This window comes from Chroicocephalus ridibundus, chromosome 8 (genome assembly GCF_963924245.1).
Source record: "Chroicocephalus ridibundus chromosome 8, bChrRid1.1, whole genome shotgun sequence".
Classification (NCBI taxonomy): Eukaryota; Metazoa; Chordata; class Aves; order Charadriiformes; family Laridae; genus Chroicocephalus; species Chroicocephalus ridibundus.
In genome coordinates this window covers 19658948-19683759 of record NC_086291.1, presented here as the reverse complement: position 1 = coordinate 19683759, position 24812 = coordinate 19658948, and the positions used below count along the sequence as shown (strand labels likewise).

Below are 24812 nucleotides of genomic sequence, written 5' to 3'. Positions count from 1 at the left end.
CAGTATCTATGCATTCGCTTCATATTCTATAATTCCTTCTTTAAAATGTCATTCAGATAGATTGCAATAGTCTTTTTTCACTAGATTTGCACAAAACCCAACTAAGTCCCACTGAACATCTTGTGAAAAAGAAAACACAGGAAGTCCAAAATGTAGCTGATTTTTCTCCCTGGCTCTGAAAACAGGAAGGGAACTAGCATTCTGAGGACTTGCAGACACTTCATGTATTTACAAAGTGTATCAAAAACTATTCAGAGAACACTGACATAAAATGCTATGTAAAAGGTCCTTCAGTATCATAAAGACTTGTTATATGAAAACAGGCACATAGCACAGACATAGCATAGATCAGATCTTCTGAACCTTATTTACTAGTATGCAATTTACTAATGAAGACTAAAAACAAACAAAAAAACCTCAACAATGCAGGATGTTACATCCACAAATACTACAAATAGTTCTTACTTTGGATTCATTTAGCAAATTAGGGGTTAGACCCAAATCAGGGATTTGAGATATTGCCTATTTCTTTATTCCAGGAACTGTTCATATTCTTTGGTAATGTTATTTGTTACAAAGCACCTGCCTCCAGGCAGCACGCTCTCTTTTTCAAGTCAAAGGCGGCATATCATGCAACTGTCTTCGGGCCAGCTGGCCGTGCTGACTGAGCTGAGCTCTCTAGTAGTTAGCTGGTATGTCCTCGTTCCAATGTACTTATGTCTTGCAGAATGCCACTGCTAAATTTGGAGCTGCTTTTCAGCACAGACTTCTCAGTATCTCTGATCCATCAATCTAAATAGACTAGTACCGGAAAATCTAAGTCAATCAGGTTACAGTGAACTGAAGGGGCTTTTGACTACCAGCTGTGCAATGAAGCCTTATTTTTTGAAGGTGCTTCTCAGCTGAGAATTCTTGAATGTAAGGAAGTGTAGCTTTCAAGTGCATACAATTTCTCTCAGCAGTGGAGATTCAACATGCACCAAAATCCTTTAAATTAATTCACTTATTTGGCAGGACGTTCATGAGCTTTTTCTTCCTGAAGTTCTATGCAATATTCAAATTAAACCTTTTTCTTACAACAAAAAGGGAATAATTGGCATTCGAAGACTTGGATAATCCTTGAATTCTCGTAGGTAGGTGCAGTGTTTATCCTTTGCCCAGATTGTCATCTGAATGAAGCAAAGCAAGGTGAACAGCCCCACTGGAAGGAAGGGAGAAAAAGATATCTTTCATTATCAGGTTAAAAACACGCTCTTGTTGCTGACATAAGGATGAAGTACCAAAACATTACTCACCTGGAACACACTGAGTCATGATAGTGAAACTGATCCAGGTCCCCACCTGTTTTGGCCAAGGAAATTTAAAATATTTCTGGTGACAGCATTTGCATTTATGTCTCTATTGATCAAAAACAACCTTGTCCTAGTATAGGTAAATAAAAAAGCCAAGGTCAGCCAGATAATTTCTAGTGTTAATAACCTTTAACCAAAAATGTGAACAGCGCCTTATTACCACAAACAAAACCTTCATGTTTGCTTCCGTAGCTATTATAATGAGAAAATTTTAAGCATTACAACATAGTGTCCTTTCCTTTTCTCTGACTAATTTTCATTTGTCACGCCTCCATCAGTGCTAGGAATGGTAAAATTTTATAGTCTGAGGCCGAATGCGGTTCTCATGAACTTCTGTAATCTGCACTGAAGTTAAAACCTGATGCTGTCCTTCTGTGTAAGAGTGAATTTTACACTGGGTCGCACTGGTTTTAACTGCTTTTGAGCTGAGTCAAGAGTTTGGCTCCTGATTAAAGAATACGAAGGGATAAACTGATTCAAGCGTTTAAAGCAGTCACCACCAGCCCAAGCGACTGTATAACTTAAGAAAATGGGGAAGAAGATCTGGGCCTATTTCCTATACCACAGTATCTTCTGTTCATCTGTTTCCCCGTTTTCTCTACCACAATATCTTCTATTCATCTGCCCACTATCTTCCTGCATACTGTGATAGTCATAGGCTCTCTTATAGTATGAATCCACCAGTTGCCCCCATCCCCTCATTGCAACACACTTGGTGGCAATATCTCCCTTTTCCTGTCTGTAAAATCTGCACTGCTTTAAAGTGTTGTATCTGTCTTGTCTAGCAGCCACAGTGAAGCATAGGCCCAGGGTTCGGGCTGTCTGTTTAGGGTTAGCCCCATAGGTACTGCCTCAAGGGAAGAGAGGAAGAACAGACAAGTCCCTATCTGCACTCTGATTTCATGGGGTTTAGGGGAGGAGGGGAAATGTATGGAGCTGAACTCTTTCAGAGGTTTCTTCTATCTTTAACATTCCAAAAGAAATGAAAATACATTCAGCAAAACTAAAATCTGAACATCGTGTTTGAAAATACATACCTCATACGTATAGTTAGGGCAAGATACAAAGAAAAACAGCCATGTGAAAGGATTCTTTGTTGGATATGGGATCTTACGGGTTTTGGATCCTATAGATTAGAAAACAAATCACAAAATATTCACACTCCTAAACATATTGTTTCCTATAAAGACAACCCAACTCTCCCTACTCCTGTGTCTCATCATTGTTAGAGGGACAAGCAGGATGTGGGAAAACAGGATGTCCTTTGGACACACAAGACGGAATAGGATAACTGAGGAAATGTTCTGGGCATTAGAAAGTCATCTACACGTGCCTTTGATCACAGTCATTCCTGTAAGAAGAGGTACCTCAAGTTTTAGATTTAAAAGTTAAAGGTTTTCTCAGGCTGTCACAGAATGTGATTTTAGCTGTCATAGTTGATAGCTGTGGGATGTCTGGCTTATGCCCAAGGAAGCCTGGCCTGCACAGAGACCTTGTGCCCCCTGTAGAAGCCGGTGAAATTACTTTCCTTTGTTCACCAAAGCATAGCTTATACTAGCACCCTTTCCTTTTGCACTACCAGTGTAACTAATATAACCGCTCCCCCCAACACAGCCTATAACCGATAAAAATTACAGTAAGATAAGAAGTGCCATTTAACAGTCACAGTCTGGTGTTGGATTCCTTGCACTGTCTGATCTCCCTTAGAATCCAATCTTTACAGTGCTGAGCAACTTCTGCTCCCACAGCAGCCAGCTGGCGGGTATCAACGCCCTCCAGCATCAGGTCTTTCATGAGGTAGAGTAACTGCAGAAGTACTGAATGGCTGCATAAAAGTGAAAAACGATAATGCAATTTTTACCATTTCTCCGGAGGTCACTGAGTGCAACATGAATGGAAAAATTTCCAGCTTCACACAGCTGCAAGAAAAAGCATGATGGAGTTAAAAACGTGCTTCCCTCCTATTTACACTTCTTCCTTTTGTTATCTCCTGGGGTACTTGAAAAACAAAAAAAAAGGGGGGGGCAGGCCGAAGAATCTATTATAAACTTAATAAATATCCTTAACCAAGATTGCTGTCTGACAGGAGGATGGAATGTCTTTACTCAAACATGAGTCCATATTATACTCTTACATATTTATTATACTTGCCAGCAAATATGGGCTCAGTGTCCAAAAGATCAAATTTACTACTTACATAATCCCCATGATATCTAAAGGCAATAAACCAAAGGGGATAAAAGCAAACCCAGGAGATACTTGCTTTATGTTTTAGTTATTCTTATGTCTTTAAAAACACACAAAAAATTGATTTGGATAGTTTTGGTTTCTCAAAAGTTATTAAAATCTCAAGGAAGATATGGGTTGGACTCTAAGTAAGTTTTCTTCTCTAGAGTGTAATTGATATGAATCATGAAATATAATTGACCCAGCTTCCTCCACTTGTTTTAAATAATGCTTCCCCAATCAATTATGCAGAAAGTGTATTGAAATGACCCATTTATATGATTATGGACAGTCTCCAGTGACTGCAAATCATAACTACTAAAGCAAATGACTGGTTGTCTGAGCTCTGGAGTTGTACAACCAACTCTGTGCTTTCAGTTATGTGGTCTCTTTAAAATGGGAATAGATTATGAACTCTCAGAATTTTCATACTGGGAAGCTGCTTTGAGATCCTGCAGTCACTGACAATTAGTTTCTCAAAGCAAATGAACAGCTGATGTTCTAAACGAGTTACACATACATAGGAAAAATGGGTACATCTTTGTTGGCTACACTAGCGTTGCTTCTGGATGTATGAAATGTTCTAGGAACTGTGAGAATGAACACAGAGTGACTTAAGAATTTTGCTTCATAAGGAAAGCTGTAAAAAATTTCTGAAGCCCAGCAAAATGAACCTCTACTCCCGGAAATTATCAGCAGTATACTTTCTTAGTTGGCCAGTTCTCTGAGCTTTTATGATCTATTGTGATCCTTAACACTCAGTAAACAGATCATAAAACAAACTCACTGGTTTTTAAACAGTGGTAGTTCAAGAATTCTTTTAAAGATGATGAGAGATCATCCCAGCAGATAAATATCCCAGTCTCAGAACGGGTACTGAATCAAAATCTTCCCTTGTGTACGAGACCTTATTACGAACTGAATGTTTTCTCCGTTCTGCATGCAAGTGCTTTAGTAGTATGTCCCAAGTGTTCAAGTTCTAAGTATCTGCTTATCCTACTCATTCCTCCACTTATAAGAAATAAAGCAACATGTTTTAGCATTTTATAAAAAGAGCAACAAACCTACCAGAAACATGATCACAGCAAAATTTATCTGTTTTTTCCCATAAGCTATTAAGAAAAAAAGAGTTTACATGTGATTAGTACTAATAGACAAACACATAAGTACTTAAATCATATTGAGGGTTGTTTTGCTACTTACAAGGAGGAGTGTAAAGAGGATGATTGATGTAATAAGCAAGCCAAGCTGCAAATCCCCAGTAATACAAGCAGTTCTGAAAAACAGGGATTTTTTCTTTGTTTTAGTACAGTCCTCTAGGCCAGTATTCAGTGCAAGGACCGCTGATAACAATGAATTGGGCTGATCCTTCAAGTTGTTGGCAGTACAATAAAAAATGACAATGCTAAGTGTGGTAAGGTGGGAGCAGACAACAGGAAATAACAGGAAAGAAGTGGAGCTCATAGAGTATTATTTTGTCTCAAATATCTTGGAGCTCTTAAGTTTATAAACAGTTTTAGTAAGTGTGATCATACTATTGAAAACAAATTTATCTTGTCTGGCAAGACATTTGACCAAAGATGAAGCGCCATACAGACCGTGTTTTAGAGAGAGACTTGTTTTGCTAACCCCTGAGACTTTGTAAAACCAGATTTAGGCACTGTGCTCTCTTCCCTGCTTATTACTTTCTATTGCCCAACCTCTTGCCTTTCCTCTTCTCCTTCGGCCTGCCAGTTTTCTTTCTTTCCCATGCTTTAACTTTTCCTACCTAAAGTCATGACGCCTGACACTTTCCTCTGCCCTTTCACTGCGATATCTTTGGTTTGTCCCTTTTGCTGCTGTCCTTGGTTTTCTGTGATCCAGCTTCCATTCTCTAAACTCTGATAACATAGCTGTACTAGTGGCTGTATTGACTCATTCCTGACCAATCTCAGAGCTTGTTCATAGGCTTCATCCATGGAAAAAAAAACTACTTACAATGACAATCTATACCTCTTGTTTGGTTTTCCTGGACCTGCCTCTTGTGGTTTTTGTTCCGCCACTCATTACTGCTTCAGTATCTTGGTAACAGGTTATCTTTTCCCTCCTTATATACCTGTAGGTATGAGGGATGCCCTTGGCCCATTCCTCCTCTTCCTTTATGCTGTCACCTCTAGGTGCCACTCTCTTGCAGACAGACTTTAGCCCTTGCCAACAACTCATAAATTTGCCTCTCATCAGTTGAGATTTCTTCCTTTATCAAACCTAGTGCCTCAGTTTGTAATGTTTTAGGGCATGTTTAGTTACCACCTGTAATTCAGCAAGACCAAAACTGAGTTCTTTATCTTCCTTTCACCACTTCTACTGTTCTTTTCCTTCCCCTTGTCTTCCCTATTATTTTCCCTCTTGAGAAAAACACTGATCCTCATACTCTTTCTGGTGATGCTTTTTTCTTGGCCTTCCAATAGGTTCATGTACTTCAGACATTTCTGGGTCTTTCTGCTTTCTCCTTCACAGCTTTCCTTTCCTGCTCATGCAGCCAAAATTCTTATTCAAGGCTGCATTCTTTCCTGTCCTCACTGGTTTAACTATTTTTTTTTCTGGCTTTGAGTTTTGCAGCTTTCTTCCCCTATATATACCAGAACTGCATTTCTAGCAATAATACCTCAAAAAGTGATTACCTCAGCGTCTGCAACCCACACTAGCTGACTGCAGTGTCTGATGGTGCGTTTTTCTGAAAATGCTGGTGAGCGATAAAACCCCCCATCTGCTGCAGTTGTATCAAACATTGTGTTGTATTTCCACTTTCTTTTCAGAATTAATTGAACCATTGAAGTGCCCAAAGACCTCAGAAAAAATGGACACTTTTTTGGGTATGCTGTAATACAAGCACATAGTATGTCCTTGCTCTGAGATTATATATTAATAGGTAGCTGATGAGAAAGAGCCAATTATTAACCAATAATTACAGATCAGGTGGGACAAAAGAGGAGACAGATTAAGTAACTTCCCTGTGACAACTTCCCTTTCCCCCAGGAAAAGGAGCAGAGCCAGAAGAATGACTCCAGTGAGGAACAATCTAGTTAGTGTCCTATCCATAAACTACTGCTTCCTCCCTAACACTAGCTTCTTCCACCAACACCTACAATTTACTAACTGCTGTACAAACTTAGGTGGAAACAGTTCCTTGTTATCTTGGCACGGCATCTTATGAAAAACCTTTTCCTAAATTTGGAGTTTGGCACAGGATGGATCATATAGCAATGAATTTTCAGTAAAGTAAAATTAAAAAAATAAATGTTCATGGCTCAGCTCCCAACGATACACGCTGTAATTAAACTGAACAAGTACTATTCATCCAAAGAACATGATTTACTGCAAGAGTATTGCTCAGTTACACGAAAAGGAACTTTAAGATGAGTGGAGTCTGCCACTGCTAAGGTCCTTAGCAGTGACAATACAGATGTCCAGCTGCCACCGGAAGCCTTATTGCTCATACGAAAGCCCCCAGTGAGGTTCAGACAGGAACAGCAGAGTATATGCGGGCTTCATAAACTCACTTGAAATAAAGAAATTTTTTCTGTGAATCTTTTCTATTCCAGGTGAATGATAAAGCTTTACAATAATCTCTTTATAAGAGATTTTGTGGATCAAGTTCAGGAATTGCAGGGATCCCATAAATAAATTATTCTTAAGTTTAAAACATTATGGTTAGGATTTTTGTCTTCTCTGCTTCAATTGATGATCCCATGATTACCAAAACTATTTCTTAATGCCTTGCCTGTGTTTATTCATGACCAGCATGTACCCTTCTGTTTGTCTCATTATATTGTCTTATGGCTTAAATGGTATTTCTTTAGGTCTAGTGTTTTCTTTCCTTCAGAAAGTGACAATATCCCTGCTTTTTACCCATGAAAATGTTCAGTAAGACCAGTTATAAGACTAATCTTTGAGGAATTCCACTGGTACTTCCCTATTATTAAAGGTCTGACAGATTTTTTTCTGGCACAACCATGATCATCTTTCCTTTAGTTAGTTCCTTTATCATCACACAATTATTGTATTCATTTTATCTTATTCACCCTGAGACAATTGTCTAATAAGTCCAGATAAATCAGGTATTCTATCTTTCCATTGCCTAGAAAAATCACATATCTTAGAAAGAATTATACTATGCTAGCATAAGCATGAACTGCTTTTGGCGAACCCCTGCTGCATTGCACGGCATCATTTTTTCGTACTTCCATTTGGTAAACAAAGGGTGAAAATCACAAGTCTCACCAGTTCCTGTCTCAGATCTCTGCTTATTGAGACTGAAGTGTCTCTTGTTAATGGTAGATTTCCATTGCTCTTAGGAAATAAGCTATCCATATCTGCTATGTATGTGCTGAAACACTTAAAGTAAGAAGCTTTGCCTACCATCTGTATGTGAGAGAAAAAAGGGAAGAGGGTGTGGTATTTTTCTCACTGGCACAATTTTGGAGTAACACCACCAAAGTCAATGAAATCATAAAAGCAAATCAAACCCAAGCACTGCTAAGCAGGTAGAAGAAGAACTGTGAGCAACTTTACAGATGAAAGCAAGTACCACCAACCTGAGAGGTGGAAAACCAGAAGTCATCACAATGACTGGTACAAATGCCAACTTTAGCAACAGTTTGTATGGTCTGAAAGGAACGAGTAGTTGTCAGAGATGGCAGTGAGAAAATGAAGATTTATCACACTGTACAGATTCTTTTTCAAGGTAAAGTTGCTCATTTATTTGCTGTTTAGCATGCATTAGCTACTATTCTGTCAAGAGCAAGTCTTTAGGAGATCTGATAGCCTTTTAACAACTCCTGCACTCTTCTGCTGCAGAAAACACAGTAAATTGCTAGGGAGGATTCTTTCTGAGCACCGCTGCTCAACTACAGACTCTCCTTCCATTTAGAAAGCATGAAGCTATTGCCAGAACGTCCTGAGTGGCTGCGCAGCTGTAAGGAGTTAGCCACAAAGGAGAGCTTCAGCTGCTGGGAGCACCACTGCCGTAACGCAAATTCCAGGGGACTCTCTAAATACCGAATGTTAAATACTCAAATACTGATGCTACACCATACGCTTTTCCAGCTTCCTGTCTTCCTGAGTATAAAGCATATTTTTGAATACTAGTGTGTACTCCGTTGGAAATGTTTGTAAAATAACTAACTACAGCCCATGCATAACCGTGCAGGCCGCTGTACTGCTCCGCAGCCATCTAGGAAACAGGGGGTCTGCATCTCAGCAGCTGCCCCATGCCACAGCAGCGCCAGGGACATTAGGGACTGCTCCTGCGGGAGAAGAAAATGCAGGACAACCGAGCTGCTTTGCGCTAGAGCACAGGTAAATTAAAGTTGCTTAACAGCAAAGAGAGCATTAGGGACAAAGAAGACGTAAAATGACTGTCAGAAAATGTACTTTTTTTTTTAAAAAAAGCAACCCTCCCAACATTGTGCCTGCCTGTGCTACCTTAAAAGTTAACACTGTTACTAAAACCTTCACAGCCAAGGCCCTCAGTGAAAAGGAAGGGTACGCTGAAGGTTTAAAATTCTAAAAGAGCAATGAGACTAGTATAATATGAATAACAGTGTGGCAACATGTGGGTTATACAATAGCGACATTAAGAAATCTTTTAAAGAACTACAGCTTTACGGGTGAGATTTGCTGTGCGTTACTACAAAAGCCACATCAAAATTCTGTGCTGCAGAGGCAGAGCATAGGTCGGCTAGGTTGGATTTGTAAGGGGGGGCTATGGATAGATTCTGACACAATTTACCTTCACAATATTCCTCAGTGGCATAGTCCCATGGGAGAACCGATGAACAAATACTGTTTCAATCAACCTTTTGATGTAGTGGAAAGAATGGCAGATACATGCCAAGCTAGAAACAGCAAGACAAAAGCATTTAAGAGTGCTTAAAAAAACCAAGTGTGGCAAGACATTTGGAATAAGACTACAATGCTAACAAGAAATACTGCTCAAGCCTGCAAACGGACTTACTTAACTACTGGATGCGGGCTTGATGTAAACCTCTCATCCAGTCCATAGACAAAAGGCATGCGGAAATAAAACAGAAAATAGATGAACAATGGACCTGTATATTCTATCAAAAATACCTGCAAAAAGAGAGAAAATAATTAGACAGCTGAATTAGATGATGGTTTTGCTTTGGTTTCTTTGTGATAACTAATGCAGTGGGATAAACACCTCCACTGGTCCAGGATGGCATTTAGAGAGTCAGGGAGGGAACAGCAGGTTTGGGCTTGGGCTGTGAATCTGGTAGACATGCACGTAAATGTTTTGCGATGCGTTTGCTTCAGTTGCATACAAACAGCCATTGCCAGTGCAGCTGACACAGCATGGGTATGAAAAGATAAGAATGGCAGCCCAGAGATCATGGTAAATATGCATGCATGTTACATTTAGGCAGCTCTCACCCTCCTCTTGCCCTCAAAAACTGTTGCTTTATTTTGGGTAAAAAAGAAATTTGGTGAAGAATTTATCTTGAAAAAGAGGAGCTTTGTTTCTAACAAAATAATTTTGTTTAAATTGGAAAAACAGCTTGGAAGTGTTCACAGATGACCCCATCTGTATGAACAGTTAGCACAGCAGATGTCCCAGGAAACAATTCATTGTTTGTTCAAACAATATTTAATTTGAACACAAATGAGAAAAAAAAAAAAGAAAAAAAAAGAGGAAACTAAAGAAGCTATTATCTAACTTGATTTCATTTCAGATAGGTGTGCATTTCTTAGGAATGTTGCTGTAAATTGAAGTTAACTTTGGACCAAACATTAACAGTTGGATTTTTCACACTTCTACAAAGGAGGAAGGTAGGCCCATACATCATTTATGGAGAAAGAAGGGAAATTGGTTGTACTTCTCTCAAGAAAACCACCCAAAACCAACAAAACCAAACCAACAACCAGTCACTGTTTTCTAATGTGTTTAGGGTTATTTTGATACTCAGAATAAGTTGTGTTATCAACTTCTGTAACAACCAGCATTTCCTCTGGTGAAGATCAGATTTGATTGTAGATGAGAAGTTTGTCTTTTTATTTGATAAAACTGAAGGATATCTTGGCTTACATTTGAATGAAGTCGCTTGAAGGGCGGGGAGAGCAGAATGTGAAAGAAAGATTATGGAATGGCAGAAGTCTGGTGTTACTCTGCACTGTGATATTTTGGTATATGTTAATGCATGTGTGTCTTAGAGTCTACATTGCCATTAGAAGTTTCTGCCCGTCTTACTGTTTTTTGGATTGTGTAATAGTTGCTTGATTTATCAGCATTGCATCCAAAGTAATGGCGTGAATATTCAGTCTTGCAGAACATTTGACTTTTTTTATTTTACCTTCTATGTATGTTGTCTGTGCTATTTGTCCTTAACACAAGATTTTATTAATGTCTCATAGCTAAGAAATGGTAAATGTGCCTTTAAATTACAGGGTACTTTTCTCTTTGTGCTGTGCTGTTTCATTGGAACTAGAGTAATATGTGCATCATGGACTTTCTGAAGAACTGAAAGGGTCATTGATCACCTACTGCATAAAGAGCAGTGCAGTGTTGCGTGCTGAGTTGTGACAGAATTTGCGTTTGAGCTAAAACAGTAAATATGCGAGGTCTTTGTGGATGGCAACGAATATTGCAGAGATTATCAGCTGTCATTAGCCTGCCACTAGCATCTTGGGACACAGCCACATGCAGACAGCTAACTGATCTTACTTTTGTGCATTTTCCTGCTGAAGTCATTTCAATTAGTGATATGTGAAGCTGCCCACATGCCTCTTTGCAAACCCGTAGGAGCGTAATCCTGATCTTTATCAGGGGAGTTACACAGGCCCTGTGAAGCAGATCCCCAAAGGCATTTAGACACCTAGTTCCTAGTGATTTTGTAGTAGACATCTAAATCCATTTGAGAACCTGCACCTCAGTTCAGTAGAGCCAACCTGCCCTGCAGGAAGTTTTCCGTTGCTGCTCTCCCGGGGAACTAGGCATTCAGAATATCCTGTTACTGCTTTCCCTGATTAAATGAACTGAAGCAATGAGGATTCATTGCCTGCATCCACTGTCAGAGCAGGCATCATGCAGAAATATTGGAGAGAGACAAAAAGTGATGTAAGGATTAATTATGGAAAAATTGCCATTAAAATGGCTCAGACTTGAAGCATAGCTCACCGTAGTCCATCCTATCTGTGGCCCTAAATCTTTAAAGTATAAGGTAGCAGTTGTGCCAACAGGGAGGTGCTGCAGGATTTCCTCATCCCTCAGGGACTTTCCTTCTGAGAAGGAAAGAAGTAATTACATCTCAGTGAAATTCAAGTCAACTTTGGTAGCATACTAGCTTTATATTGTGCTTTAACCAATCTGGAAGATTCTTTGACATGACGTGGGTTTATTGGAGTCTCAATAAACAAATCAAGAATGTTTATACTTAATTTTGATTTATCCTTGTAATCACATATAAGCCTGGATCGTCTATTCACACCAAGACAGTTAGGAGAATTCTCAATCCTACGTGCCTGCCTAGTCCAGTAGACTTGTTTCATCATTGCTACAGCAGAATTTGCTGGTAGGTCACTGCCCTTTAACATAGTTCATTGACCTCCTAGTCAGCTGCACCTCCAACTTTCTCCTCTCTCTTCCTCTCTTCTCATTGCTCATTGTCAGACAAACAGAAGCTAGGATAAGCTGAGATTGGAAGGCTCTCCTACAGAGGTTTTCATTGCCTTCTTTTTTCCCAACCAGCCAGCCAGGAGGTGATTCCACGGGACTTGAGCTGGTACTCAAGCTTTTAATGCCTAGATCTGGGGGAATCTCTAGAAGGCCAGCATTTTCTCATGGTGAATCTCACAACATAAGTCCATGGAGGAATCTGACAAGGTGGATCTTTGAAGAAGGAAATAAGATACTCATAGGCCTGTTTTCTATGGATAGATTCTACACAATGAACTAATCTCCACCAGCATACTTTTAAGGGACTGTTTAAACAAAATTATGCTTAATGGAAGCAAAAGAAGAAAGTGCTACATTTTACACTGAATGCTAAGATGAATTAACAGTTTGGCAATTAGACTTTCTTCTGTGCACCCATGTACTAAAATGCTTTTAGTAGCACTACCTACAACTGCATTAATGAAGTCAGCCAGCTGGCATCAGCTTTGTCAGCAAATCCTACATCCATGGCAATGTGTTTTGCGTTAGCTTACCTCAAAAGAACTGTAATTCCTCCCTGTGAGCAGAGGATTATGTGAATTGATAGCTCTAACTCATAGCCCTTTTTAGTACTCCCAGCTGATCATCACTGTGGAGATCACTTCACTGCAGCTAAGAGAAATTAATATCTAGATCTTGTGCTGCCTGTCTTGAAAGTGAAAGTGCTCCACAGTTAGAAAGTGCTTTGGAACAATGTGCAGACTCCCAAGTTAATTACCAAGCTCAAGGCATATGGGTGGAACTCTGCTCGATGCTTTCAAAAAAGTAAATTTTTTCTGGATTCTCTTCAGCCTTCATAGTGCTAAGTAACATAGCTGGAAACTCATTCTTAAGAGCTAATGCCCATGCAAAGTACACATTTTTATGCCAGGCCCCTGCTCAGAGCGTTGTTACTCTAGCCCTCACCAGTACTTACTTGGATCAAGTTTTATCGACTGCCTTGCTGGATACCACCGAGGATCTGTAAGACCATACAGAATTGTGTGATATGCAATTTTTGGTTTAGATCACCCACTATTATAATGAATGCAACACAACAGAATGAGATTTAGTTACAGATTTTTGAGAATATTTATTCAACATGAATATCTGTGAGAAATTGTGCAGCAGAAAAAATACAGAGGTTTATCAGGATCGTATAAAAATTATACTGAATTCTCACTGTGATCGCATTGGTGTGCAGGTTACTTAGCATTACGCGTGTACATCACATGTTGCAAATTATGTTAATTTTCTCCTGTTTATATAGTGGATATTCTGATGTGACATGAACTGCTGCAAAAGTTATACTCACATAATTTATGGAACATCAATCTGATCTCCCTAATTGTGGCATTGGGTTCCACCTAGGCAACAAAAAATATTGCATATGTAAGATGCATATTGTGAAAGACAACTACTAGGTGTAAGAATATTCAAGAAGAAATGTGACTTAATGTAATGGTATAACTCTCTTACAGATGGCTAGGATTGGTATGGGTGATTCAAAGTACTTCTTACAGGAAAACAGGAGGACAATTTGTGACATCTGTTTCAGAGGCAGCTTCTCTAGCAGTGATCGGGAGTTACTACAACAGCATTGACAGTCTGATGGCTTATGAGTGAGTAAGACACAACTGGCACCATCTTTCTTAGTGAAGCAGCTGAAGTTGTGCCCTTTGCCCAAAAGCTCCTTCTGGAAAAGGGCTGAAGTGCTCTGTAGTCGCTATGAAGTGTGCATAATCGTTGCCTCTTCAGTGGCCAACGAAAGGCTCCCGGGCCATGAAATACCCTTCATGAACACTAAGTTTACTTAAGAAAAGTTAGTAATTTTTAAATAGTGACCTAGCATTTTAAACAGATTTTTGTTTTACCTTATCTAGGAAGCAGAGCTGTTTCTTTGTCTTCCAATCGAGGATTTCCACCTGATGGGACACAAAATGATAATTATTAATTATTGGTTAAAAAAAATATCTAAACGTTTAGTTGATTCTCAAATTCACAATCATTGTTCAGAGTGAGATAGCATTTTTCCCTGATCTGTAGACTGTGTTAAAAACACTTCTGATGTGCTCAAGAGACAGCTTTAATCATAACCAGGTTCTCAAAGTGCTCAACTTGCAAAAAAAAAATAATATTCTTGCCAAATAAATTGTCTTCCTGGATATATTCAGAAGCAGAAGTAGCTAACTTATTGATCAAAACACATTGATTTGAGGTATTTTCTTATGCTAGAGCAAGAGGAATAAGTAAGGGATAGAGTAGTTTCACAGCAATCACTAAGGAACAGAATTTTTGTGATTTGTAAAGCTGGAAAGATGGTTTTAGGAAAAAAAATAAATATGCACATATATGCATGTAAGCAAATATTCTGAGTACATAGAGCTTGAAGATTAATGTGCATTGTTCCCAGAATATTTTTTTAATTTTATATTTTAATTGTAAAGACAATGGAATATTTTAATTGTGAAGAGAGTGTAAAACGTCAGTGAACATAATGAACAAATGCAGCTAAAGATCTGGACTTCACAAATCGTTAGGAGGTTGTTATAGGAATATTCAGTGTTACTCTTGCCTCTCAGATCACCTGTATTAGTAACTACTTATTAGCCTTTTATATTCCAAGCAGCGGTTTAGCGGCAGCTCTGAAAAGGAAAGAGCAGTTTATTTCCGTGATCATATGGCACTTTGGCAAAAGGTTACGATTTTAATCAACAGCCAAGCAGAAAAGTCCCCAGACATTTCAAAGGCCAGTTGCAGCAGGCTAGCAAGACCTGAAATACAGTGATGGTGGTTTCATTTCATTTGTTCTCATCAAACGCTGTAATGGAACTTTGTGGTATAAGAGTGAAAGTCCAAAGCTTATTGGTCACACTAAATGACTGGGAGTATCATTACTTAGTACCAAAAGCATTTGTTGATTATTCTTTTTAAAATAAACATCTATCATTAATAATGTTTGGTATTAACTGGCCAAGAGGATAGATTAACATTAGACTTTAAATATGATTCCATACTAAAAATAGGAGTCACAGTCCAGTATCTTTCTAATTGTGTTGCTTTGAAGAGATCACTTGGTTAGAGTATCTTATTTCCTTGTTTTACTTGTCCCAAATTGTTCTTCCTCTATTGGTACCGCAATGGAGCACTTCAGCTCCAGCCAGAAGTATCATACCTGATCTCCACAAGGATACTAACGCAGGGATATTTTCTACCTGTGCTTTGTAAGCTCTTAAGTGGACATCAAAGGATGTAAGCACTTTTCCTCCTTTGTGATGCGTAACAAATGTGTGACCGATTACTGGGATATTATATGTTTTCCCTTCATTTTTTATATTTGAGAAAACACAAATTTCAAGTTTTAATGTCTCTGTTTGTGGGACATGTCCATGGGAAAGAAAATGAAGTGGATTCCATTCCCAGAGAGCTATTTTCGAAATACAGCATTCTGACGCTTGCAGCCCACAAGCACTGTGAGGGCTGTAAACCATTTTTTGTTCTTTCTGATGCCAAGGTGCTATAAGGATTATCGAAAACTTTGGTGTATCTCAAAGGTCTTCTGGCAATGAATACCATTGGTCTGCCCTAGAGACTGCAACTGCACCCACAGTTTTAGCAGTCTCCTTCCCGTTCCATAACCATTCCCAGCATATACATTTTGGATCAGTTTTAGTCTATGGCCTTCAAGTGGCTGTATTAGAGGAGTCTTCTCCAGACCAATTACAGAGTGGTTTGGGTATCTTTCTGCCACCTACGCACTTTTAATTGGGTTATTCTCATTACACACAAGGCCAGGCTGAAAATTATGGAGCATTTTCTTTTGCTCTGTGGTTTTCGTGTGAGTGGCTGTACAGAAATTAAGGTATTTCTGTGAACCTTTGGAATCAGTGTGGAAGACAAACAAATCATCCAAGATCTTCTATACTGTTGTTTGGTTCTATTCCAGTATGTCTCTCTGAAGTGCCAAACAGACATACCTGCCTGTACTGGCCCGTTTCTTCAAATACCTAAAGGGAGCCTGTAGAGATGATGGATTCAGACTCTTCTTGAAGGTGCACAGTGATAATGGTGAGAGGCTATGGACAGCAATTGCAATATGAGAAAATCCGATCAGATACAAGGAAATTTTTTTCACGATGATCTTGGCCAAACATTGGAAGAAGTTGCCTAGAAAGGATGTGGATCTCCATCCTTGGAGGTATTTAAAAATGGACTGGATAAGAACCAGTGACATTTGATCTAGTTGTATCTGCTTTAAGCAGGAGTTGGGCTGCATGACTTCCAGAAGTCCCTTGCAACCTAAATTATTCAGTGTGTCTACTTTTTTTTTTGGACACCCGTTCCTGAACCAGAAACATTTCAGTTACGTTCAAGATCTAAGCAGATATCAAACATTCTTTCCCTTTTCAGAAAGACAGATGCAGGAACACAGCTTTAGATTCCACTCCAGTCCACAGAAAGTTGTGCGACAACAGAGTGAAAACAAGGTGACTGTTTCCTCTAATTGTCATGCCTCTTAGCTGTATCAGAACATCCCCCAGTGTTTCGATGTTCCCTGCATAAGGGACAGAAAAGCCTGATGCAAGGCAAGAAACGTTATCTTTTCTGAACATAATGGCCAATCAGATAAGCCCACCTAGCACTGAACACAGCGTGTCCTGTCTTCAGGCGCAGCACCAAGTCAGTTAATGTATTGGTTGGCAACAGCTGATAGACACCCAGCAATCTGTTCTTGGAACACTTTCTGATGGGTATCATCCCTTTCAAACATAAATTGTTTGGCTCAGAGAACTTTAATTTCTATGTGTTTTCAAAGCATTTACCACAATAGGACACTGACTGTTGGCATGCACTAATGCAGTATGACTTACAGTCTGCGTATTTGGTAAATTTTTAACGGCATTTTAAATTACAGCTTCTCTAAAACTTTGAGTAGAACTTAATCAATAGGCAGATTTGTGCAAGACAGCTATGTTTATAAGTGACTACAAATACATATCTTCAATGTTTAGATAACAAATTTGTTCTAGTGCATAAGGATTAAAGCTTAATAGTGTCTTTGAAAACAAAAAATCTTGATTATTATTGTTTAGAACAGGTTGAGGGCAAAGAATAATCAATATACGATATAAGCAGAGAAAAGTACATTCAACTGTTAAACTTTTATTCAGAAAATAAAAGTGGAAAATAAAAGGGGGGAAAGTTTATTCATAGGGGAAAAACAGTTGAGCAAACAGCATTTAAAAAATATTTTTAAGATGCAGTGCTCCTGCAACAGGATTACAAAAATGTAGTCAATCAAATTCATGCAGTTTAAAGGCATATCAAATGCTTAAGGATCAACAGATCTTCAAAAATTATGTGATAACTATTATGGAAATACTGATACACTTATCATGTCTGTGCATCCTGGAAGGTTTGTTTGCAGCCGTTTGTACTCAGCAGATACAGTAAACTGTAGCTGAGTGAGATTTTGGGAGCACTGATGTAAGCATATATTGTATTGATTTCTTTTGAAATTACTCAGTAAAAAAATTTGCTTATTTTACAGTCTAGGAACCAACCAGCCCAAGAATGAGTAATGTAGAATTAATTTTCCCTGAACTATTAGAGTGCTTACAAAGGCCAGGTTCCTTGAATTTGCACGAAAAAAATCCAGTGGTTGTCACAGTCCTAATTAAATCTTTCTAAATATTTTATTTTTCCTATGGAATTAGTAATTTTCTTTAGAGTTTTCTGGTATACTGTGTTGTTCCTGAAGGAAGTAAGCATGTCTTAGTGCGATCTCACACTAGGGCATATCAAGAATAACTTTATCGAAGGCAATAGAATTAAGGTAAAGGGAAATTGCTGCAAGCGTGCTTACACTGAAACTACGTTTGTGCTGCTTCTGCTGCTACAAATGACTTTCAGTCTGAAATTTCCCTTGCACAGGAATGTGCAAACTGTTGCAGAGGATGAATCTAAGGATCCATCAAGAACGGCAGCTTTCTTTCAGATGCAGCCAGCAGCAGGTGGCTCAGAAAAAGTAATTAAACAGGGCAAGAATATAGAGAGTGGGGGTAAGGGAGGAGGCAGACACAGAGACTGCTATTTCCCTGCACCAGAAGTGCTGCCTTTGTATTAAATAGCTTTTCATGGATTTTTCCTCAATTAGTTTATCCGCTTGCCTTTTAAACCCGTATAAACATTTCGCATGCACTGTGTCCTGAGGCAGGGAGTTCCACACCTTAGCCACATGCTGTGTGAGGATTTCCCAAAGCAGAACCAAGGCAAATGTTTAGCCACAAAGTGAAATTTCATCATCTTACCTGCAGACCTTATTCTGCAAGTAGTCCAACTAAGTAAAGCCTTACTTCTCTGAAGCAATTGGCTCATATTTCATGAGACTGGAATCTTATTACTTTATTTCACTGTGTATAAAGAGAGGAGATAACAGTGACACCCATACTCAAAGGGGTTTATACAAGTAAATTTCACTTTTGTAGAATTTAGATGGCTGAGATTTACAGGTTCACAACATACATATTAGGTACTTACTCCTCAGCTTCCTAAGTTCTGTTCCTATGCAAGCCAACGAGCACCACTGTCTGAACTGTGCCGAAACTCACAGTACACTTTTATTTCTTCCACCTGTTTCAGATTTGTTAGGCATGCTTCCATCTAAATCCTCGAGGACCTTGATCCAGTAAGCATCCCAAAAGTCACACATCCCAAAGTCAGCACAATGCACAGCATTTAGATTATAGAACCACAGGATAGTTTGGGTTGGAAGGGACCTTTAAAGGTCATCGAGTCCAACCCCCCTGCAATGAGCAGGGGCATCTTCAACTAGATCAGGTTCCTCAGAGCCCCGTCCAAGCTGTCCTTGAATGTTTTCAGGGATGGGCCATCTACCACCTCTCTGGGCATTATTTCTGGGTGAAACTAAACTGTCAGCAAAGGAGATGATCTAGTTCTTCATGCTTTATATGTAATGGTTAGATACACTGCCAGGAAGTGGGAAAATTGCTTTAGGCTGTCTTCTGCCATTCACCACGCCTCCCATAGAACACTTGGGCCACCAAGCAAGGAATAAAGGATTCAAGAGAGACCAAAAAGTACAGGCAGGAGTGGACAGAAGTGTATTCCAGTGAAAAGGGCAGTCTCCTACCAGAGAGAAAGCCTGAATTCTTGTCTCTCCGGGCTGCTTCAAGCACTACTCCCTTCCATTGTCATTCTGTTCAGCATTTCCCTTTTGGGATACCACACAGTGAAGGGGTAGAGTTGAAGTAAACTGGGATACCTTAATCAAATTGTCATATCCAGTTTTGGAGATGGGTGCCTAACTTGAAGGCATGGCAAACCCCAAATCACTTCATGGGCCCGGGCCTGAGGATGATAACAGTTGTAGAACTACAAATGATCATCTTTCAGAAAGACAAATCCATTTATATAATTGACAGAGGATAAAATGGGTCTATGTAAGAATGGTCAAGAAGGAAAAGGAAGGTGTATTCTCTTTGGAGTGGGAGACTGGTTTATTTTTCCCAAAATGGAAGACCTGTTAAAGATCTGTGCTTTCTGGGTCTCGAAAGCCTATGAAAGCTTTCCAGCTTTCACTAGCATGACATCTTGCAGGAGGATACACAAGATGGGAAAGGAACCTGCACCAGTGAATACTGACTCAGTGGGTATTCACTTACACTGGCTAACACAGAGCTGCACATTGCCAATTTCCCAGGCATACTGAGGAGTCACATCGTCACTGAGTGTCACTGTCACTATGAAGCAGGCTGGAGGGCCTCCATCTGAGAACCTATGCCAGCTTTGAGTCAACACTAAGTAGACATCCAGGTTTTTCAACACCACTGCATAGCCTTTTCCATGCATAACAGAAAACATTCATTGCCTCAGGGTTTTAGTTTATGGCGACTGTTTTCTGCTATGACAACATTCAGGTAGAAGAGGTTTATAAATTGTTTGTGAAATCACAACCATTTCTTTGCACCAGCACTGTGATTTGCAATGTTGAACTACAATATCTATAGTTCCATTACTACTATTCGTGGATCATTTGGTATATGGATGTCAAAATGTACATCCAGTGTTTGCTTTTGGCATGGAATTGAAGAGACTGAAGAGAGACAGATTTTTTTTCCCTTTTTTAACCTAGAGGTATCAAGGATGGGTCTGCTGTCTTTTGACAGAGCAGGGAGCCCTAGGAAGTTTGGAGCCTTTATACTGACAGATGAACTCACAAGATTTGTATTATTTTTAAAAAATACACTTCAAAGAAATATATTCTTTTGTCTCAAATATTATCATCTCTTTCTGTGATAATAATCTGATGTGTTACTTCTGAAAACAGAGCAGATGTCTTCAAATAGCAGGGCAATCTTCAGCAGTGTCCCTTTAAATGACCATTCAAATATCTCTTACGTGGCCTTGTCTTGCTCAGGCAGCTCTTGGAGGATACAGAATCTTAAAATCCTCTGCAGTCCTGCTTTTGGCACTTGCTCTTGGTGCTCTTACTTGATGAGGCTTTAGACAGCATAGCTCTGAGTGGGAGAAACCTTTGTAACAGGAGCTGTGACATCTCAGCAATGCTAGCTGGGCAGCAGTCACCCCCCCCCGCGCGCGTTCAGAGGGTTTTCATCACAGTCAGAAGGGGGAGAAGCTTTAAATGCCAGCAAGGGGGGCCAGTACATTATTGCTTTTAGACTGTACTGCATATGTCAGTTCAATCTATCCGCAGGGAGTGAAGACTCCAAAACATTTTTGGTTATCGCTGCTCACAGAAGGCACTTCCCATCCAAACCAGTTAAAGAAGCACAAGTAGAACTGCGGCTTTTATGACAGTAATTTTCTGCAGTACGAGTGTATTAGTTCAAGTATCTTTCCTCTAGGAGGTCAGAGCACCATACTATTTGCTTTATATGAAGTGCTTTTGAAGACCTAAACCTGTCAAGTAGAAAGAAAGTGTAGAATTAATTAGTCTGACTTCAGAGCTCTCTACTACAGACATTTATGTCTGGGCACGTCACGTAGACATCCTTTGTATGGAAAGGAGAAAAGCAGGCACTTTTAGGATAAACTGTATCATAAGCTCTGAAACATATCTAAAATAGGTCAGAAGAGTTGTTTTCTAATCAATTTGGAGAAATGAGCACTGCTAGAGAATATTAATCATCCAGATACAAGTCTCTGTCATAAATCTCTAAATTTTCAGAGGTGAATCTCCTCAAATTATCAGGTGCAGTACTTTCAGGTATGCACATATTTCTTTAAACTGTAGTTGCTCTTGCTAAGCTTCTCCTGAGCTATTAGTGACAAAAAAACTGAGGTGAAATTAGAAACATACCAATACCTGAAGTACAACAAGACCTATTTTAGCATTATTACAGAATAAGAAATATAGAGGCAGACATGAAGACATAGGAGTACAGGGACCTGACTGTGCGTATCAGTTCTAATACGGACATCTCATAAGTAGAGGGAAATCACTCAGTCACTGGGGTTTTTGCTGTCCATCCACTAGGTCTAGCATACTTTGGGTTAATTAGGCGGTTGCTGATAACTCTTGGTACTAAGATTGAACACAGCCAATTCTAAATAAGGAGTTAAATGTACTTCCAAAGCTGAATCTGCCTTTCACTGGCTTCTTAATAGTCATTTTAATACAATGTTGCCTGTTTTTTGAGTGTTTCTGTCTTTAGCTGCCTGAGAAAGACAAAAGATAAAGAAAAGGAAGGGAATTAACAGCCAGTGTCTCAGCACTCAGTCTGATGTTCTTGCCCATCTTGTTGCACGTCCATTCACCAAAGAGTAATTATGTTCATGCATAAAAGGGAGAGGACCTTCCTACATACTCAGGAACCTATGAAATTGATTGTGTACTAAAAGAGGAAGAAATATTCCACACCAATAAATCTCTGCTAAACTTGTAACAGTCATTTTTTAAAAAATTCAGGCAGCGACAGTTTGGTGACTGTAAAGCGCTTTGTGATTCTTACAAGGAAGCACCAGAGAAGACCAATAAAGGGTAAACAGTTTAGAGATGTACAGGGAAAAGTACAGAACTATACAGTACCTCAAACAGGGAATGCTAATGTTTCTAACACCAAGAGAGATTCCTGCCCCCAGGAAGCACTGGGAGAGGTCGGACAGTTACCTTCTCTCTTTTGGTACCTCAGTTTTGAATGCGTGGTGGGGAAATGCAATTCAGAATTCAAATTCAATGAATTTATAACAGGAAGCAAATCCATGGGGAGAACAGCACAGAAAGTGATACGCAACAGCACTGCTCAGTGCTACCTCGGCTGTCTTTGTCCACATCCTACACCCTGAGTCAGCTCAGACACAGACTGGATGAGCTAGGCAAATCTGTTTCCACCCATTAGCTGCCATACAGAGAAAAAGACTAAGACATACAAGGCTGACATGTAAATTCATGAGGCATTCGGAGTTTGGATTAGTGTCACTTAGACAGAAGATCTTGATTTAGGGCTCAAAAGACCTGTATCTGCTGCTATTGTTCTGCCTAGCAAGAGGGAGCAGGTCATTCCACTTCCATGCGTTTCCCCATCTGCAATATCAGATAACAATAACCATGTCCATGATTTTGAGGTCTTCTAGTAACAAGTGCTATTCAGAAGTTCAGTATGGCTAAGGCAGAAGAGCAAACCTGCAGACCAGACGATGACCGAAGACTTTCAGGAGGGTAATACACATGTGACTGCTCCTGCATTTGGATCTCTCAAGAATTTGGGACACTGGCAGAAATGCAGGAGGCAGTGAAAAGCTTGGTTGTTTTTCCTAAAAAAACAGGGAAGTCGACGCTACAGAGGAAAAGACACTGTGCAGGTGTCTACCTCACACCCACAAGAGCTAGAAACAGATTATTTTGCTGAATTGTTCGTGATGTCCAGAACACTTTTATAGCTGTGAAAAGCAAAATCTGAACTTCTAGGTCATGGTAAGTAACTAGAGGAGCAGCTGTTTTTCAGATTGTTTTGGATTCTGTTAATGTTATTATAACAACTGGTTTGTATTTTGCATGGGGGGAGGAATTGTGTTAATTTTTAGGCAAGTCACACTGGAAAAACTGAAGTGTAAGCCTGCAGAAACACATTCAGGATTGCTGACATTTAGCCCGTAGCGACCTGTTTTTGTAATACAAGCCACCCTTAAGGATTTTTGTATTAGCCAGCCTAACTAATTCCAGCAAAGAGCCGGAGTGGCTGTGTATGGACGTTGATGAGACGCTACCCTTCACACTCCCAGGTGCATGTTACTCTGCACTTGCTGCGCACAGAAGGAGCTAACTGTACTGCGCTCCCCCTGCTGTTTCTCATTTCCCACGCAAGACCGGAACACCCCGTGCTAAGCAGGGGCCGGTCGAGCCAGCGCGGGGCGGGGGCCGCGGGCCACCGCTCGCCGTCGCTCCCCCGCGCTGGACGGCGCCCGGTGCAGCCGGCCGGGAGCCGGGCCGGGAGCTGTGCCGAGCGCCGTCCCCTCGGCCAGAGCACCAACTCCCTCCCTCGCCGGCTCCCGGCCGCCGAGCCGAGCCGCCCCGGGGTCGCTGCCGCCCGGGGTTCGCCCGGCTCAGCGGGACGGCTCTAGGCGGGGTGCATAGCGGCTGGCGACAGGGTCTTCCAAGAAGTTGGGGACAGAAGGTGCCGAGAACATTCCTCGCTCTCGCTCTTTCCCTAACGGCTGGGATGCGCTGCCAGACGCACCCCGGCAGCCTGACCACGGCTCTGCCCTCGGGGGGCGGTCCGCGGAAAGCCCAGAGCCATCGGTCCGGCGCCTCCGCGGACCGCCGACAGCCCGCCTGGTGCCCTGGGACCGCCCCCCTCTCTCCGGGGCCACGTCCGAGGACCCCCGGGGACGCGGGGAAGAGGAGCGGCGAGGGGAACGTGCCCGGGGAAGCGAAGGACGGGGCGGGCGGGGGCCGCCACTTGCCTCTTCGCTCCGAGGAAACCCCGGCGAGCGGCGTGCCCCCCGCCTCGGCTTTCCCTCCCCCGGTCACTTGCCTTGGCAGACCCGGGAGCGGATGGCTCCGGCTCCCCAATGCAGATGGAGGGGAAAGAGAGAGGAGTCTGCCGGGATCCCGGGCAGACCCGTCCGCCGGCGGCGCGATGCTGCGGGGCCCGGCCCGGGCTCTCCCCGTCCGACCCCCGCCCCCGGCGCCTCCCGCACCCACCTCGAAGAAGCCGGCTCTGCCGCTCATCCTGCGGGCTGCCGCCGCGCCGCCTCCCGCCGCCGCGGCACCTTCCCCGGGCCCTCGCGCTGCGGCCAATCCGGCGGCGCCCGGCCCCGGGGAGGGGGGAGCTCCCGGGGCAGCGCCGGGCCGGGGGGGGCGGCGCTCGGACCCCCCCGCCCCGCCCGGGGCCGGTGTCCGGCGGTGCGCGGCGGGGAGACAATGCCGCGTCCAGGCGGCAGCGGGGCCGCCGGCAGCCTGCAGCAGTGCGGGGCCGCCGGTGCCTCCCGGTAGCCAAGTTCTGCAGCTCCCGGTGTTCAAAAACCGGGAGAGGAGAGTAGTGTTCACCCACCGCCTGGCG

General features: G+C 41.4%; 1 protein-coding gene across 1 annotated transcript; it reads right to left on the bottom strand.

The window, feature by feature from the left end:
* Nucleotides 1-29: 29 nt before the first annotated feature.
* Nucleotides 30-24509, bottom strand: LOC134519510 (very-long-chain enoyl-CoA reductase-like). The gene is made up of 13 exons (XM_063343805.1): nucleotides 24455-24509; nucleotides 14142-14192; nucleotides 13583-13634; nucleotides 13205-13249; nucleotides 11752-11855; nucleotides 9574-9689; nucleotides 9349-9454; nucleotides 4782-4854; nucleotides 4647-4690; nucleotides 3214-3271; nucleotides 2390-2478; nucleotides 1296-1341; nucleotides 30-1201 (listed from the first exon to the last, which is right to left on the bottom strand). The coding sequence occupies exons 1-13, from the start codon at nucleotides 24479-24481 to the stop codon at nucleotides 1074-1076; spliced, it is 939 nt and encodes a 312-aa protein (XP_063199875.1). The 5' UTR covers nucleotides 24482-24509; the 3' UTR covers nucleotides 30-1073.
* Between the last annotated feature and the right edge of the window lie 303 nt (nucleotides 24510-24812).

Bases quoted from the DNA above. Each gene is read 5' to 3' on its own strand.
- LOC134519510 (XM_063343805.1), bottom strand. From the start codon at position 24,481: ATGAGCGGCAGAGCCGGCTTCTTCGAG. The intron at 13,250-13,582 runs GTGAGTATAACT...ATGGTCTTACAG, and splicing joins ATTGATGTTCCATAAATTAT to ATCCTCGGTGGTATCCAGCA. The intron at 9,690-11,751 runs GTGAGCTATGCT...CTCTTTTTGCAG, and splicing joins CACAGATAGGATGGACTACG to GTATTTTTGATAGAATATAC.